Genomic DNA, 15343 nt, shown 5'->3' with positions numbered 1-15343 from the left:
CACTGCCACTAGTGAAATACCCAACTGGAAAAAAGGTGGTGCAAGCTAAAATTTGCTCCCAGAGAATCCCGCAGGGCTTGGCACCAAGCGGTACAACTTGCAGACAGCAGCCCTCAGGAGCACTGCCAGATTCAGCTGAGCACATGCCAGCCTCAGACATAAAAGACAAGCTTGACTGCAAGCACAACCAAATTTGCACGCTCAGATTCTTCATTTGCCCTCAGCAGCCAGCATTAATATTGCTGTTACAGCACAAAATGTTCAGGAAAATCAAAGTTGTCTCCATGCATCTGGACATATCCTGCAAAGAAGGGTATTTCTGGATATGGAATTCAAAACTGTATTTGTGACCAGTGGTACTTCCCAAATGCCTTTACAACTGGAGTTCTGGACCTTCTAGGCCTTGTGCATAACAATCAGTTATACAAGAGTCTACGGCACCTTTTCCTCTGGCAGGCTTATGGGACAATAGGAAAGAAAAAGTCTTCCAGGAAGACAGAGAGAGGGGGAAAAATGAAAATGAGAGTGTGGAGCATTTGCCCCTGAAATATATTGAATTAGACTTGCAGTTGGTGTAAACAAATGTAACTCAAATCCTGAGTGACTTCCCAGCAGATAGGTCTAAGTAATAAAGTGTAATTCATCATTCCTTTCCATATCAGTGTTCCTCCAGTGCTTCTCACATAACTTTGTTGGAGAACTTGTTAACTTGTAATATTTTTTTTAATCTTCAGTCCTGTAGCTATACTTTTTTACAGTTGTTTTTCCCATTCATAAGTGGTTTAAATATTACTGTTCAAAATTTAGACCACTAAAGGATTTCTGTTTGTTTTTAAAATACTAAGTAAAGGCAGCTGATTACCAGCAATGGCAGTAACAGCACTTTACATTTCATTGGTGCACATTAATGAAGAAGCATTAATGCTGCATTTATTTCTTCAACTATTTCTAGCATAGAGAACAGATTGCTTCTGTAATTTGCTTACCACAATTTTCCCACTGCTAACCCGTAGCAAAAATTCTGCAGTTTCATCCACTATGACAATTATACTGCAGTTCTCTTCAGATCAAATATGGCAGCATGTAACCACATCCTTTACTTTCCTACACTTCTTCAGCACGGCACTAAAGAGACTTCTACCAAAAATCACAGCTGTGTGACTTCAAAAGGCTGCAGTGAGCAAGGCACAGGAGATCAGAAGCATGGTCTTAATCTATCCATTTCACTACTGAAACCATAATTAAAGATGCTGCTAGGTGGTATGGTAGGAGGGCAAGTTAAACTTTGTGGCAGTGATATGAAATAAGGAAAGTAAATGTTAGCAAAGTGTATAAACACCAACAAGGGCAAAATGTGTGAAAATGAAACACTGAAACACCAACAAGCCTGTGTTTGCAGTGCACTTCCAAAACTGGGACTCCAAATCCAGTCTCACAAAGTGAGGTTTAAGCCACGGACACGGGAACACAAAACATGAAACTCTCTCCAAAAGGTCTGCAAACTCTCAGAGGAAGAGAGGTACTACAGTGAAATACTTTCCCCCGCAATTTCCCTGGAGTTACAAGGCTAGCCCAGATCTGAGAGAGCTTTGGGGGAAATATTTCAGGGTTAAGGCAAAAGATTCCAAAAGAGGCTCTAACCCCCGATGTGGTCCCAGATGTTTATTCCTGGAGGTTTCCAGGGGAAGAAGAGAGAAGGAGAGCAAACAAGGAAGGAACAGGGCATTGTCTAGACCCCTGTTCACGAAGAGATAATTGGCTCCCAGCCAATTGGGTCCATAAAGGAAGGAAGGGTTAGACTAACATGGTTACAGCTACAGGGGTCTCTGGGGGGTGGGGGGGTGGGGTGGAAACCATTTCCCAGAGTGATGCAACACTACAGGAAGGGTCTGTTTTGAGTTCTGTCTTAAAAGGGTCGCTCAGGCCTCATGAAAGCTTGAAGCGTGTTAAGTCTAGTCATAGCAGCTCCAAGTGAATTTATGTTATCAGGAATACTCAAAGGTTTGGGATAAGCACCCAGACACCAACATTCAGGTACAGCCTTCTGCATCCAGAAGTTCTTGAGCCCTACCTGGTTTTCATGGCACGGGCCCTGGCAATATTCCGTCAAGCTTTCCAGCGTCTGGTTGACAAGAGCCACGTTCCTCTCATTGATGTACAGCCCCAGTAAGCCCAGCCCACCTGTGGTGCTCCCACAGATGCAGTCCAAAAACTGAAGGGTCTCACAAACGAGGTTGTAATTTGTTTTATTGTTTTGATGTCTTAAAAAATTCTGGTGGGTGGAGGAAAGGAACACAAAACAAAACAAAACAAAAAACAGGAAGAGAGTCAAGGCAAACAAAGTCTTTTAGTCTTTTTTCATGAAAACATTGAAGGATATAATTTATAACCATATGACCACTGTGTCTCAGGTACTGAAGTACACTGCACTACTATAGAAAATATATTAGGCCTTAATGCAGCAATTGAGAACTATTATCTGATTAAATCACAGAGCAGGGAGGGCTTAGGAAAGTGAACTTGGCAAACATCTGCACTGGCCTTAAATGTCTTTTATATGTCCTGCAGACCTGCTCCCAGTCACCCATTACAGCCCATGGAAGCTGTTGCCCCACAGCTAAGCAGGTCTGGTGGCACATTATGGAGCTCAGCTCAAACCACCCCAAGCACAGCTGGAAGGGGAGGAACCACTCCTGGCAACGGCATTGATGTATATTTGCAGAAAATACATTTTGCAGAGGTTGCTATGGGGACAGTAATTTCTACCAAAAGAAATGATAGCAGGGACACGCAGAGCATCCTAAAGCCTTCAATTGTGATACTTTAAGAAAGGAGCAGTACCCAGAAACTTCCTGTGCTCTTCAAGCCTGTGGTAAGTGATCCACCAACTGACCATAGGAACCTTACTAACAGGGACATTTAGACCCTCCTCAGTTCCATGTGGCTGTGCTGACATCCCCAAGCAATTCTGAGGATATAAACATGCACTCCTCCAACACAGAACCCAAATGGTTCTTGAAAAGGGCTCTTTTATCCCTTGGACCAAAAAACCCCAACATTTCAGACAGCCCTATTCTGTAACAGGGGCTAGGCACAGGTGTGTTTTTCTCCCCTTATGAAGGTGCAGCCCCTCTAATAATACCCCTATAAAAGCTCAGCTCAAAACACTTTACCTGGAGCTCTCGGTTGTGGTTCTCACACAGCAGCTGAAGAAATCTCAGTATTGGCTGCATGATTGCAATGGCTGGGCTCATGATTGCTTCTTCTGCAGACTTCTCCTCTGCATTTGCAGCATCTGTTCCTGAGCCCATCAGATCTATTTCTGGGTCCATTTCTCTTCTGTACACAGAGTAAGCCTTGGAGGTTGCAGAAGATGCTTCTGTTAACTGTCCTTTCATTCCCTCTTTCAGATGCAGGGTTGAATCCTTAACTGAAAAGAAGATCATTTTCCTTCATTTGTGAAAGTCTTTCTCCCCATTTGATTAAACAATAAGAAAACAATAATAACGAATGCAACTTTTTCTTTGTTGGTGCCTAACTTTTCAAAGACCTCTAGGCAACTCACAAAGAATATCAAAGCAACATTCATGCAGGGATAGCACGTTCCAAATAAACCACAAACCAGAGTGAAACAGAACATTAACACAAAAAGCCCTACTATTTCTCTCCCATATACAATAAATGATGGGAACAATGGGAAGACCACAGGGTGGGAAATCAGTTCCTGCGCTTGCTCTTGTGAAATATCCCCAATAGCAGCAGCCTCTGTTTCTGCTCCTCTAAAAATACGGCTCAATATCTTTTATTGATGCCAACTGGCAGAGCTTCACTGATTTCATTAAAGCTAATTCCTTGCGGCCAACCTGAGATGGACTGTAATTCAGAGAAAAACAGGCAAAATATGCAAATTGGCAATGATTAATATTAAAGCTTATTGATCAGCTCAGCAGAGCATCAGTGGTGCAGCACATGCAGTGTCAATATAACGCCCTGCTCCCCTCCTTCCCACGGGTGCCTCCTTACCTCTCTTTTTGGGAACAGATATGGTGAGGTCGCTGTCATCCTCCTTCTTTTTGCTCCCCAAATCAATAGTGTTCACTGTCACTGTGGATCGGATCTCCTGCTGAGCAGCTTTCATGCGATCATACAGCACTTTAAAGAACTTTTCTGACTTTTTCTGCTCCTTTAGTTGCTGGTAAGTCGAATACTGCAAAAAAAATCTTTAGATATCAATCTTCTAAGGAAGAAGTACAAAAATACACTATTTTTTTTTTAACAAATGATGAATAATTACTTCATTTACACAGAACAAATGTTGGCCACTGCCTGACCAGCTCTTTCACGAAGTGATATACAAGGCTGGTAACAAAGGCTGATGATAATGTTTTAAAATTTGGGCAAAATGGGGAACAGTGCTATTTGCAGTCTTTTAAATGTCACAATATTGTACTTGAAGTTAAATTACTTTGTGACACTCCCCATTTCTCCAGGCTTACTAGTCATGATATTCCATCTACAAATAACAGTCAAAAGTAACTTATTATGTAAGAACAAGAGAAAGCATGGAACATCAAATATGTAATATTATAGCTTGGATTATATAATTTTTTTTGTGCTACAGACAGAATTTATTATTAAATATTATTTTAGGTTATTCATTCCAGTCCTTCACTGTAACTGTCAAGCAGGCTGAGGACCATTTGCAACAGTTTGCAAACAATCCCAATTCTCCCAGCCTTTCCTCATCATATCAGTTCTCTCTCTTCCCTCAATCATCTGATTTGGCTAAATCTGGGTGAGAGGGATATAATTCACAAGAAAACCTAGAAACCATAGTTGAAAGCATATATTTTCTATTGACTGGGATACTGGTCTTCTCAAATGACCAGGTTTTTTTCTCTTTGGAGATTTTGATAAATGTCCCTGAAGGTTTCCAGAAAATAATGTGTTATTATAAAGTTAGAAGTATTATAATTTTTAATTTTACAAGGAGTGCGTAAAATAACTGGGGATAATGCTCACATAGCAATGACCAGATTAAAAGCAGCACAGTGCTACACAGAGAGGGAGACCTGAAAAACATTTTCTTCTCCTAAAGAGCTACTGCATAGTAATAAGGCATATTTACATTTGTATTACAGTGGTACATATTCTAGTGACAAACTTTCAGAGAACTCACAGCAAAAAGGTTCTCTTTATTTGTCTCCAGACCACATGCATCTGAAAATCAATATGTGAATAAGCAGATTAAACAAGTACCTGTGTTTGAGTATTTCCACCTTCAAGCAGCGCAATACCGAGCAGAATGCCCTCGGAGAAAATCCTGTCATTTCTAGTGTTCACTATCACATCTATGACCAGTTCTGAGGCACCTTCTTTGTCCAGGAGGCACTGGATATCAAACATGGTCACCCCAGACTTATCTGCATCTTGTCCTGAAAATCCACCTGCAAATTAGACAAAGACACAAATACCACTCGTGTTTGCTTCACACACATGTATGAAAATGAACCTATTAGTAGTGATAAAGCACACAATAGCAACGTAATAAATTTAATTTTTAAATTCTGTCAGGCAAAATTCCTTTTGATAAAAACAAGATTTTTGTATGAAACTGCAATGTTGGGTTCTAAGAATAAGAAATAAAACAAATCCCCAAGCCATTGTTCTGTCAGGATATTCAGACAATAAATAAGATGGAAAGGACACTGATTTGTTCACTGAACCCTTTTTTAATTCCTCTGCTGCATACACTAAACTGTGAGTAGGGTCAGTGCTCTGAGAGCCTTTTAAAATCTGTTCTTCAATCTCAGGCCTAATCTACACTAAAATTGTGTCCTGGTAAATCCACCTGGTTATGGGTCTGACCTTCCAGCCAAAAGCTTTTGCCAGCTCCTAGAACATCATCATCACCATCATCACCATGACACTTCTTTTAAGAACACAGACTTGAGTTAATCCAAATTAAAGGTGCGGGTTGAAGAAATTTTGCTAAATTGTATTAGCTCATTAAATCAACCACCTTTTATTATCACAGATGATCATCTTTCCTGCTATACTTACTTCTCTAAAGATGTAACTGTGCCTACTTCATTAGCAAAAATACAGTACTGCTTTAATCAGCCAGTACTACTTTGATTAAACTGATTAAAATGCTTCAAACTTTGTGACGAAACCACACACACACTTTTTAGAGGGAACTAAAAAAATAGTAAATCTTCAGTCTCTTATTTGTTAGAGAGCAAAATTTGGCATATAGGATGTAAAGAGTGCAAAGATTTTCAGTGTCTACGCTGAAATAGTTAAGGAGGAACAGCTGGGCAACATCTGCAAAAGTTGACAAATCTGGGCATGCCTTCAGTGTGCACTGAAAATGCAAAATGCAGTTCTGACCTGGCTCTATACCTAGCTCCAGCCTCATTCCCTATGACATCCATTTTTAGGGGTTTTCCTAGAAGCCACCCTGCAGTAACTTCCTGCGGCTTCTACAGCAGAATGATACAAAAAACCAGCTTATAATGGACCTACAGAGATCATCTACTGAAACCTCTTGCCCACAGGAAGATAGGACAGGTTCATCAGAGTCTTGTCCAGTAAAGTTGTAACAAGAACTAACACATTTTACAACCTCTCAGGAAAATCTGTTCCATTGTCTAAACAGTATTTTTGTGAGAAGCTCTTCCTTAGATCTTATCTTTTTCATATATCAATAAAAGATTGTAAAAAAAAAATCTTTAGTTTCCAGTAACACCACCATTTCTCTTCACAGGTTTTTGCTTCACTGAAGTTTTGGATGGGGATTTACTGGTACCTACTTTGGTACCTCCAAATGCACCATCTGAGACAAGTGTGTGCAACTTAAAAATAGAAGAGACTGATACTACCTCTCTTCTAAGTGGTCACAGAACATGTTTGATTTATTTACCAACTGAATGTCTGGAGCATGGCCAATGTTCCTATTAGAAAAAACGGTGCTGCTAATTTTGCTCTCTTGAAATGATGTGTGTTGATTTACCTCCCACTTGTGCAGTTTTGCTGTAGCTGGCAGACAGGGGCCCATTCATACCACTTCCATATTCCCCTTTAAAGTACCGATACAGGAGGATTTTCCTTAAAGTGTTGCCCTTTAAGAGAAAGATAAAAATAGAAGAAATGAGCGTTGTGGCCAATTTCCTTTGTTTGAAAAGCAAGCTGTTTAACACAGATACATAATTTAGTAGGTCTTTCCATTATAATTAGTAAGCACACAAACAGGAAAGTTGTCCAGAAAACAAATATCTAACGGTCTTATCTAACAAATCCCAGGGGAAAAATTCTAAAATAGTGTTGTATAAACTTTTTTTGAAGTTTGTTTTAAACTTATTGATTATAAATAAAACACCTCCACTTCAGTAATTCTGTCTGGCTATCTGTGAGATGTGTCTATTGAAACAAGCTCCACAAATAGCCAGTGCTCTGCAGTCAGTGTGTCTGTGCCCTACCCTGCCATGGCAGCACTTTCTTCCTATTTTCTGCAGCTGACTAGTACCACTCCCTTTTCTCTGATCTCAGATAATCCAGCTGATCATCTGAAAGAAGCCACATCACATAAAATATTAAAACACAGATATGACATCTGATAGAACAGCTTAAAAAGCATTCTCTGTATCGCCTTGTTCCATGACTTCCAAAACCACAACCAGTCAAAATTTGCATGCAGCTCTCTGAAGATCTTCCCTTTCATTTTACTTATGTTCTGCAACACAAGACACGCTGGATGGAGAGTCAGGGTACCAATTACTTGGCATTTTTATTTTGCCTTCAGTCTCCACAGAACACCTGCAGCCAGCACTCAGCTTTACAGAGACAGAAGGTGACACAACAACTGTAGGTGTATGTGTAACCTCAGATTTCATAAAGAGGAATAAGTAAGGTCTCCAGTGCTCAACACACAAGGGGAAAAATGGTCACTTCAAGCATTTGGCATTAAAATTGAACATTTTTTCCCCTACTTTTACTAAACTGCTGGTTTTAATGAAAGAAATTCTAGAAAATATGTGCACTAGAAGCATTCTCAGCATTCAGCAGCTTGCCAGTGCCTGCATATTAGTGCAGCAGTCAAGTTTTCAATCAAAACATCTCTGTGGCCGCTACAGACAGCAGGCAGTGGGGAAGCAAGTCCCAGGCACTCTCACACTCCCACTTCCCTGTTAACTTGGCAATATTTCCAGTGGCAACCACACACCACGGAGGGGCTTCACTGCTTCATGGGCCTTGAAGACAATGGCCTTGTCATTCTGAAAAAAGTGCCAAAATGCAGGACTTTTTGCCTGACAATACCAACCAGCCATTCTTTCCTAGTTCTCCCATTTTGATGTTTTCATTTGATACTTGTCTCTACAGAATTCCCTCATACAGCCAAGGAGAGTATAAAGCCTGCAGTAAAATATCAAAAGCCATAAATGCAGTATCTGCAAGAAAAATACGAAGCATCACCTACAGGGAGTTTACTGGGTGGATTTTCCAGGTGAGATTAATCCAGTGTGTTCTGCACTACAGAGCAAGGCAAAGAACCAGAAGCCTCTGAGGACCTCATACAGAGACAGATTCCTTTCCAGCCTGGTTGTGATGGGGTTTAACCTGGAGTGGTACGGTAATGGACAAGGTACAGTAACCAAGCTCATAAACAATTTTAAGGTGGGTAAGCGCACCAGCTCCTCCTGTTCAACATCCTGTCTTTAGCTGGGACCAAATTCCAGTGTCTCACAGCAAAGTGAACCTCATTTTCCTCATCTCCTGAAGAAGAAAAACATACTAGTGATGGGAAAAGAGTTCCCCCCAGAACTGATAAACATGGACTGAGAAGAAGGCTAAAGCCCCTTTTCAAGCTTTCTCAGGCATATAGATCACAGAATCATAAAACTCACACAAATAGGATCACAGAGCAGAAACCCTTCCTAACTCCCAACTAGGACCCAATCCAGAATGGGCACTGTCTTGAGACATGATCTTTTCAACAGAAAAGCTGGCATTTGCCATAGCACTTGACTAACCACTCAGTTTGAGTCAACCTCCTCAACCAGCAACCTCTGCAGTCTGTTGATGACTAATGGTACATTATATAAACAGTCACAGAGCAGTCATGGGAAGAAACACCAAAAGCCATCTATATATACTTAAGAATACTACCTGTGGTCACAAGCTTTATTGTTCAACCAAAACAGCACTTACTTTATCAAGAAGTATGTTTAAAACCATAAAATAGCTTTTGACTAATAAACGGAGTGATTTTGCACTGGGCTCTGAATATCTCAAAGAAAGTAACTACCAGCACATTTCAGATCTTCCTCCTGCCTTGTTACCTTCAAAGATACCAGAGGATATGAAGATGTTTCTCCAGCTGGCTACAGAAAGGGGAATCCTGCTCCACCCATATCCCAACTAAGGAACAAATTTCATTTCTTATTCCAAGAAGTCTTAATTATTAGGATTCCTGCTCTCTCTCAACCTCCCATGAATCCAGACAATAGTTATAGTTCCCAGAAGCCAAAGTGTCAAGAGTCAAGGATGCCGTGTTTGAAAAGCAGAAATGTGGTGGAACCTCTGCTTTGCCTGACAGCTGTGTCAGAAATGCACCCCCAGGCTCAACCCACATATTTGCAAACTCGGGATCTTCATCTCCTCTGTGATGACCTCAGGCAGCCATATGACTTCCATGAGTCTTGTGAAATGAGCTGCCACTACAAAGAGCACAAGAGCCCAGCCACATGAACTGGGGCTGAGAAATGCACAGAGAAACGCCCGAGGAATGTATCAGAAACGCCCGTCACCTCCAGCATGTGACTGTGAGGCACCATCCTAGAAAAAGCTGGAAAGACCCTGCTTCTAAAAAAGTGCTGATCCTGCTGGCATAGGTGTGTGGGAATGCTTTTATGGGAATGCCAGCAAACACAGTCAAGAACAGCCCCATCACACAGACGAGACCATCCGCTGCCAGGACAAGCCAGACAGCCACACCATTGATGTCCTTGGGAATGGATTCCTAACTTAGCACAGCCACAAAATTAATACTGCCCAAAAGCAAACAATCACAGCAGCAGCATGAATAAGCAGTTTGCTGCAGCTACTACTGACACTTGTGGCACTAAAGCAGAGGCCAAAAATAAAAGCACACCAGGCAGTGCAGTGCTATCTTCCCCAGTTACGTTTCTATACGAGGCAGAAGTCCTGGCCTTCCAAGCTGAACCTCTCCCCTGCTGGCTACAATACGCTTTCTTTTATACCTCTTATTAGGGTATGGAAGTGACATGTAAACATCACTCAGCTGACTGCAACCCTTCCATAATGGCTAGAACATTGTATAGCTTTGGAAAAAAACACAATGAAACATAACAGTCTTATTGTTGGTGATGAATACCACTGCATTGTCCCTAACAAAAGCTAGGACAGAGACTGAGGACACAAGAAAGCAACAACTGGATATTGTTGTTGCAGTTTTAAATAGCTGAGGATTGACAGGCAAAAGTTTCCAATAGGGAATAATTATTCTAGTAGGAACATGTACACACAAACAAATTCCACTTTCTCAGTCCGTATTTCATTACGTTTGTTGGTCTTTAAACTTGATTTAAATACCCTAATACAATGGTTTATTCACTTGCCCTCTCTGAGCCTGCAAAAGGCTGGCTCCACATGAGGATGTGCCAGGAAGCAGTGGCTGAGAGAGGCACATAAGGCTTATCATGGATACCTGCATCAGCACCAGCTCTCCCTACTACACCACTAAAACTTATCTGTCCTGCCTTATATAGCTCTGCACACTTCTTAAGGAGTTGGAATTATACATAGGACATTCTGGAGGCTGAACTAGAGGGTCTGGTGATCTCTTCTGGTTCTTAATCTGTATTAAATTAATGAAGTGGAAATGCTCAGATTAGCAGTGATTACACAGAAAAGGCAGCTACATCCACCAGTATTTCTGTGATACAGTGGATGATGTATCACATGTATGTAATTAATGCTCATATTTCAGCATTAATCCAGGAAGAGGCATGAAAACTAGGCTTATTAAATCTTCATATTTGAATGACTTGCAGCCAAGTTAAAAGAGGAGCTGTTGGGGATCTCTGGTCTACTAATACAGGTTTTCAGAAAGGTTGGAAGAGACACAAAATCCCAGAGAGCTGTGAGACATCTCACATGCAATGATACTTTTCCAAAAGTTCCAGAGAGTACTTCTTACACTTTTAAAGGATATCCAGCCCCCTACCATGAGTTTGATATCAGTTCTGGAAGAGGCAAAGGAGTGGCTGATTTTGTATTCCATTAACACAAAATTAAAGGAAGCTACTATATAGTGATGGCAGTTTGAATGTTGACATCCTGTTGTAATAATTGCCTCAATACAGGTTTGCCAAAACAGACCTTCTGAAACTTCTGAAGATTATCTTCTGCTTTTGCTAATAATGACAATATCATTCTGGTAAAGTCTGATAAACTGTGCAGTGTGACACAATTCTGTAAGGAAACATTTTTGATTAAGTAAGCCCAGAAGGATAGTTATCAAATAGCTTATCAACCCAGTAACTAACAGAATTCAATGTGCAATTTAAAGAAAGAAATCATAAACAAATCTGTGGGCTTCTAATGGGCCAACTCATTAAGTATGTATTGTCTACCTCATTTGGGGCTTTTCTTAATGAAATTAGATCATACAGAAAAGAAATATTAATTGTATTTGGAAAGGACACATAAAAAAAGGGGATAAAATCAAGTCACTGCTAACAATTTAGGCATCATTTATTAAACTGACTAGAAGTAAACAATATGAGTGTCATTATGTCCAAACCTCTGTATGTCTTATTAACAATAAAATACAGAACACACAAAAAAATGGAGGATTCTGTTCTAGGAGGTCATGACTTTGGGGAAGAATGAAAAGCCTAGGAGGAAAATCAGTGCAATGACAACTCCCCAAATCCCACAGTTCTGCAAAGGGTAACAGGAGCTGTTATGTGGGATTTGTGACTCTCTCACTTATTCACATGCACATTACTGCAGTAATACCACATCACAAGTTGGTGTCCACAGTTCAAGAATGCTGACAACTTGGACCGGGTTTGGAGAAGCTCCATGAGAGTGATTAGAGAATAAAACAAGTCTTTTCATCAGAAATTCAAGGCATTCAATCTTCTGCGTTTATCAGTCTAAGCATGAACTCTGTTTCTGACTATCTACATAACAAATCTGATATAATGGATGACTTCAGTCTAAAGATAAAAGGTGCAAGACACACTGGTGAGAAGCTGAAAACTGAGAAATTCAGCTAGAAAAGAGGTAGAGGCAGTTGGGTTATTCAGTTTGTGGGTTATGAATTTTATTTTTATTTTATATAACAGTAGTGGCATTTAGCTATTGGAACAGCTTAAGAAGAGGTGTGATAGTCTGTACTGCTGGCAGTTACTAAACCACGACTAGGTGGCTTCTCAGACAGAAACTATTTGAAGATCTTGTGGTCTACATTAGGAGAACAAGCTGGGTGACAAAAATGTCATCTCACATAATCTATGAAGACATCATGCTACTTTTTCCTGTAGTAAATATAGATGAGGTTAGAAGCCTGACTCTCTATGAAGACTGTTTAAAAGACACCTACTTCTACATGTTTCTTGTCATTATTTATAAATGAAATTTCTATTCTACTTATTCTGAGTGCCCACTTCAGGATGATTTTTTGGTTGTTGCTTTCGTTGTTGTTGCTTTTCACCCATTTTGTTCCCATATTTCTCTTGGAGACAAAACATGGTGGGAGAAGGAGTTTTGTGCAAGTGGTTTCTGTGAAGATACCACACGTGGTTTTATAAGCCTTTAAATTATGATTCAACCTGCTCTTGAAATGCAAGATGACACAGAAATCTCCCTGTCTCCAAAAGGGATCAGCTGAGGCCATGGCTACCACACGCATGGTGTTGCACAAGCACGGGCTTGGAAGAGAGCCCCGAAGTCTTGACTCCTATTATGTCCACAAAGTGGAAAATTTCTGTTTTCATGATGCCAGCAACTTCCAGGGGGCTCACAAACTGGGAAAAGTTGTTTGTTTTGGGGAGTTGTTTGTTTGTTTTTACACAGAGTGAGCTTTTTCTTGGTTTTGATCTTTTTGCAACAAGTTGTTTTCATAGCCAACTGATAGTTGAAAGTGATATATTTTCACCAATAAAATATGACACCCAACAGCACAGTTATTTGCACACTGGGGAGTTTATTCACACCAGGGGAAAAAAGCACTTTCAAATATGAAGTTGGGTCCAGCTGGTGTCCAGTTCTGCTTCCACTAAAATCAACAGGAGATTTGCCAGCAACTTAAGTAGGAGAAGGAGCAGACATGCACTTTGCCAGGCAAAAGCGTTTTATCCAAGTCTAAAAAGAAAAAAGCAACCCAAAATATGCACCAGACTTCATGACACAGTTCTCTTAGGAGAGCAGAGCTGGCCACCCACACCTCTCAGCTGTCTCTCATTAAGCAGAGACACCCCACATTTAAAATGTACCATTGTTCAATCCTACACAAAACTGGGAGAAATCCCACTTGTCTCAATACTAATTTCCTGCATCACAAATACTAACTGATAAACTTGAGACTGTAACTAATGCAGAGATGCATTTACAGGTTCAGATAAAGAAAAAAAGCAAGCATGACCTTCTTTAAAACCAAACGACAGTTGTTCTAAAAAGAAGTTCATTTTTTAAGCAGTCTTTTAATTCCTCTTTCCCTTGCAGTTCCAGGTTCCATAGAAAGCTGGAAGCCTAAGTGCCAAACTATTGCAAAACAACTGCTCTTGCCAGTCCATTTTCGATATGGATAGGGAAAAGAACACTGGATACATCACAAAAAAACCCACAGGTTTTGCCTGATAACTGTCCAATTCTGCACCCTGAAGAAACTCAGGAAATCATCATATTAAGAGAAAGATTTTTTTGGCAGTAACTCTAAAAAGTGTCTCCACTATGAATACAGCAGGAGAGAAAAATTGGGTTAGTGAAAACCACAGCATTGGGACATTTAGACTTAGACTGAGAAGAAAATACTGAAAAACACAGTTTGATTTTGTAATTATATATTTTTTCTATTGGGCCATAAAGTATTAGTAGCTGCTGAATGGGAGTTTTTTGTTCAAATATCAGACCTCTAGATATGCATTTATATATAGAGAGAACAAGTCTTTGCTGTGGGCAAATATTATTGTTTATATCTGTCACTTGTGCATATAAACTGTGCACTTACAAACCAGGTCATGTTTGCACCTCTGTAATTTTTCCTTTCAGACTTCCTCCAGTACAAGACAAAGCACTGGGACACACAATAACTCAAGTTCTCCACCAGAGAAGGAAAACAATGTAAGATTTGATCACGATTATTTAGAAGCATTTATGAGTGCACCATCAATAACAGACTGTAGGAAAAGACCAGATCTGAGAAGCACAATTTTGAAAGACTAAAATTATCTAACTCTTATGCTGCAGGGGGTAAACTTTCAAAGTGATGCACAGGGAGTTATGCACACAAATCCTATTATTTTTTAACAGGATTTCTGTGTGGAACTCCTCATGCTCTGCAAGAAAAAAAAAAAAAATACCCCTAAGTGCCCTAATGTGAATATTTACCAAAACAGACACTTAATTTCCAGATGCATACTTATGAGCACTACTGTGCTTTGACATTTTATGAGCAATTTATAACAGACAGCAATGGAAAATAATAGAAGTGGCCAAACACCAATTTCATGACATTTTTCTCTTTTGCCATGTTGCTGTTATGTTGAACTTCAAAGCCAGAGATTTACTAGGTAAGGGATTCTCTGCAGATGCAGTGCCTGCCCTGGTTTGGATCAGATACAGCACAATCTTCACCTATTGGCTCAGAGCTTTCAAATAAGCTCAGGAGGCACTCCTGTATTTCAGTTTTGTGCTCATTTTCACCTGCCACCTGTTCCACTGATTTCTTGACTTCTTCCTTGTCTACTGGTAAAGATCACAAAATCATAGAATAATAGCCTGGTTTAGGTTGAAAGGGACCTTAAAGGTCATCCAGTCCCACCCCCTATCATGGGCAGGGGCACCTTCCCCTATCCCAGTTTGCTCCAAACTCCACCCAACCTGGCCTTGGACATTTCCAGGGATGGAGCAGCCACAGCTTCTCTGGGCAACCTGTGCCAGGGCCTCCCCACCCTCACAGGGAACAATTTCTTCCTGATATCCAATCTAACCCTGCTCTCTGTCAGTGTGAAGCCATTCCCCCTTGTCCAGGCCCCTGCTGAGAGTCTCTCTCCATCTTTCCTGTAGGCTCCCTTCAGGCACTGGAAGGGCA

The 15343-nt window shown here is 40.5% G+C and overlaps 1 protein-coding gene across 11 annotated transcripts in view; it reads right to left on the bottom strand.

Annotated features, from left to right (window-relative positions):
- Positions 1–15343, bottom strand: part of ITPR2 (inositol 1,4,5-trisphosphate receptor type 2) — a 244817-nt gene that overhangs the window by 71191 nt on the left and 158283 nt on the right. For 10 of the 11 annotated variants that reach the window (XM_068190738.1, XM_068190731.1, XM_068190728.1 and 7 more), the window contains 5 exons: positions 7016–7124; positions 5260–5447; positions 4024–4207; positions 3174–3430; positions 2072–2272 (listed from right to left, as the gene is read on the bottom strand). In XM_068190738.1, the coding sequence (XP_068046839.1) occupies positions 2072–2272; positions 3174–3430; positions 4024–4207; positions 5260–5447; positions 7016–7124 (939 nt within the window). The remainder of the gene's footprint in view (positions 1–2071; positions 2273–3173; positions 3431–4023; positions 4208–5259; positions 5448–7015; positions 7125–15343) is intronic. The other variant, XM_068190736.1, reaches the window with a different exon arrangement.

This window comes from Anomalospiza imberbis, chromosome 5 (genome assembly GCF_031753505.1).
Source record: "Anomalospiza imberbis isolate Cuckoo-Finch-1a 21T00152 chromosome 5, ASM3175350v1, whole genome shotgun sequence".
Classification (NCBI taxonomy): Eukaryota; Metazoa; Chordata; class Aves; order Passeriformes; family Viduidae; genus Anomalospiza; species Anomalospiza imberbis.
Note: the sequence above shows the minus strand (reverse complement) of the source record. Positions and strands in the feature narration are given on the sequence as shown.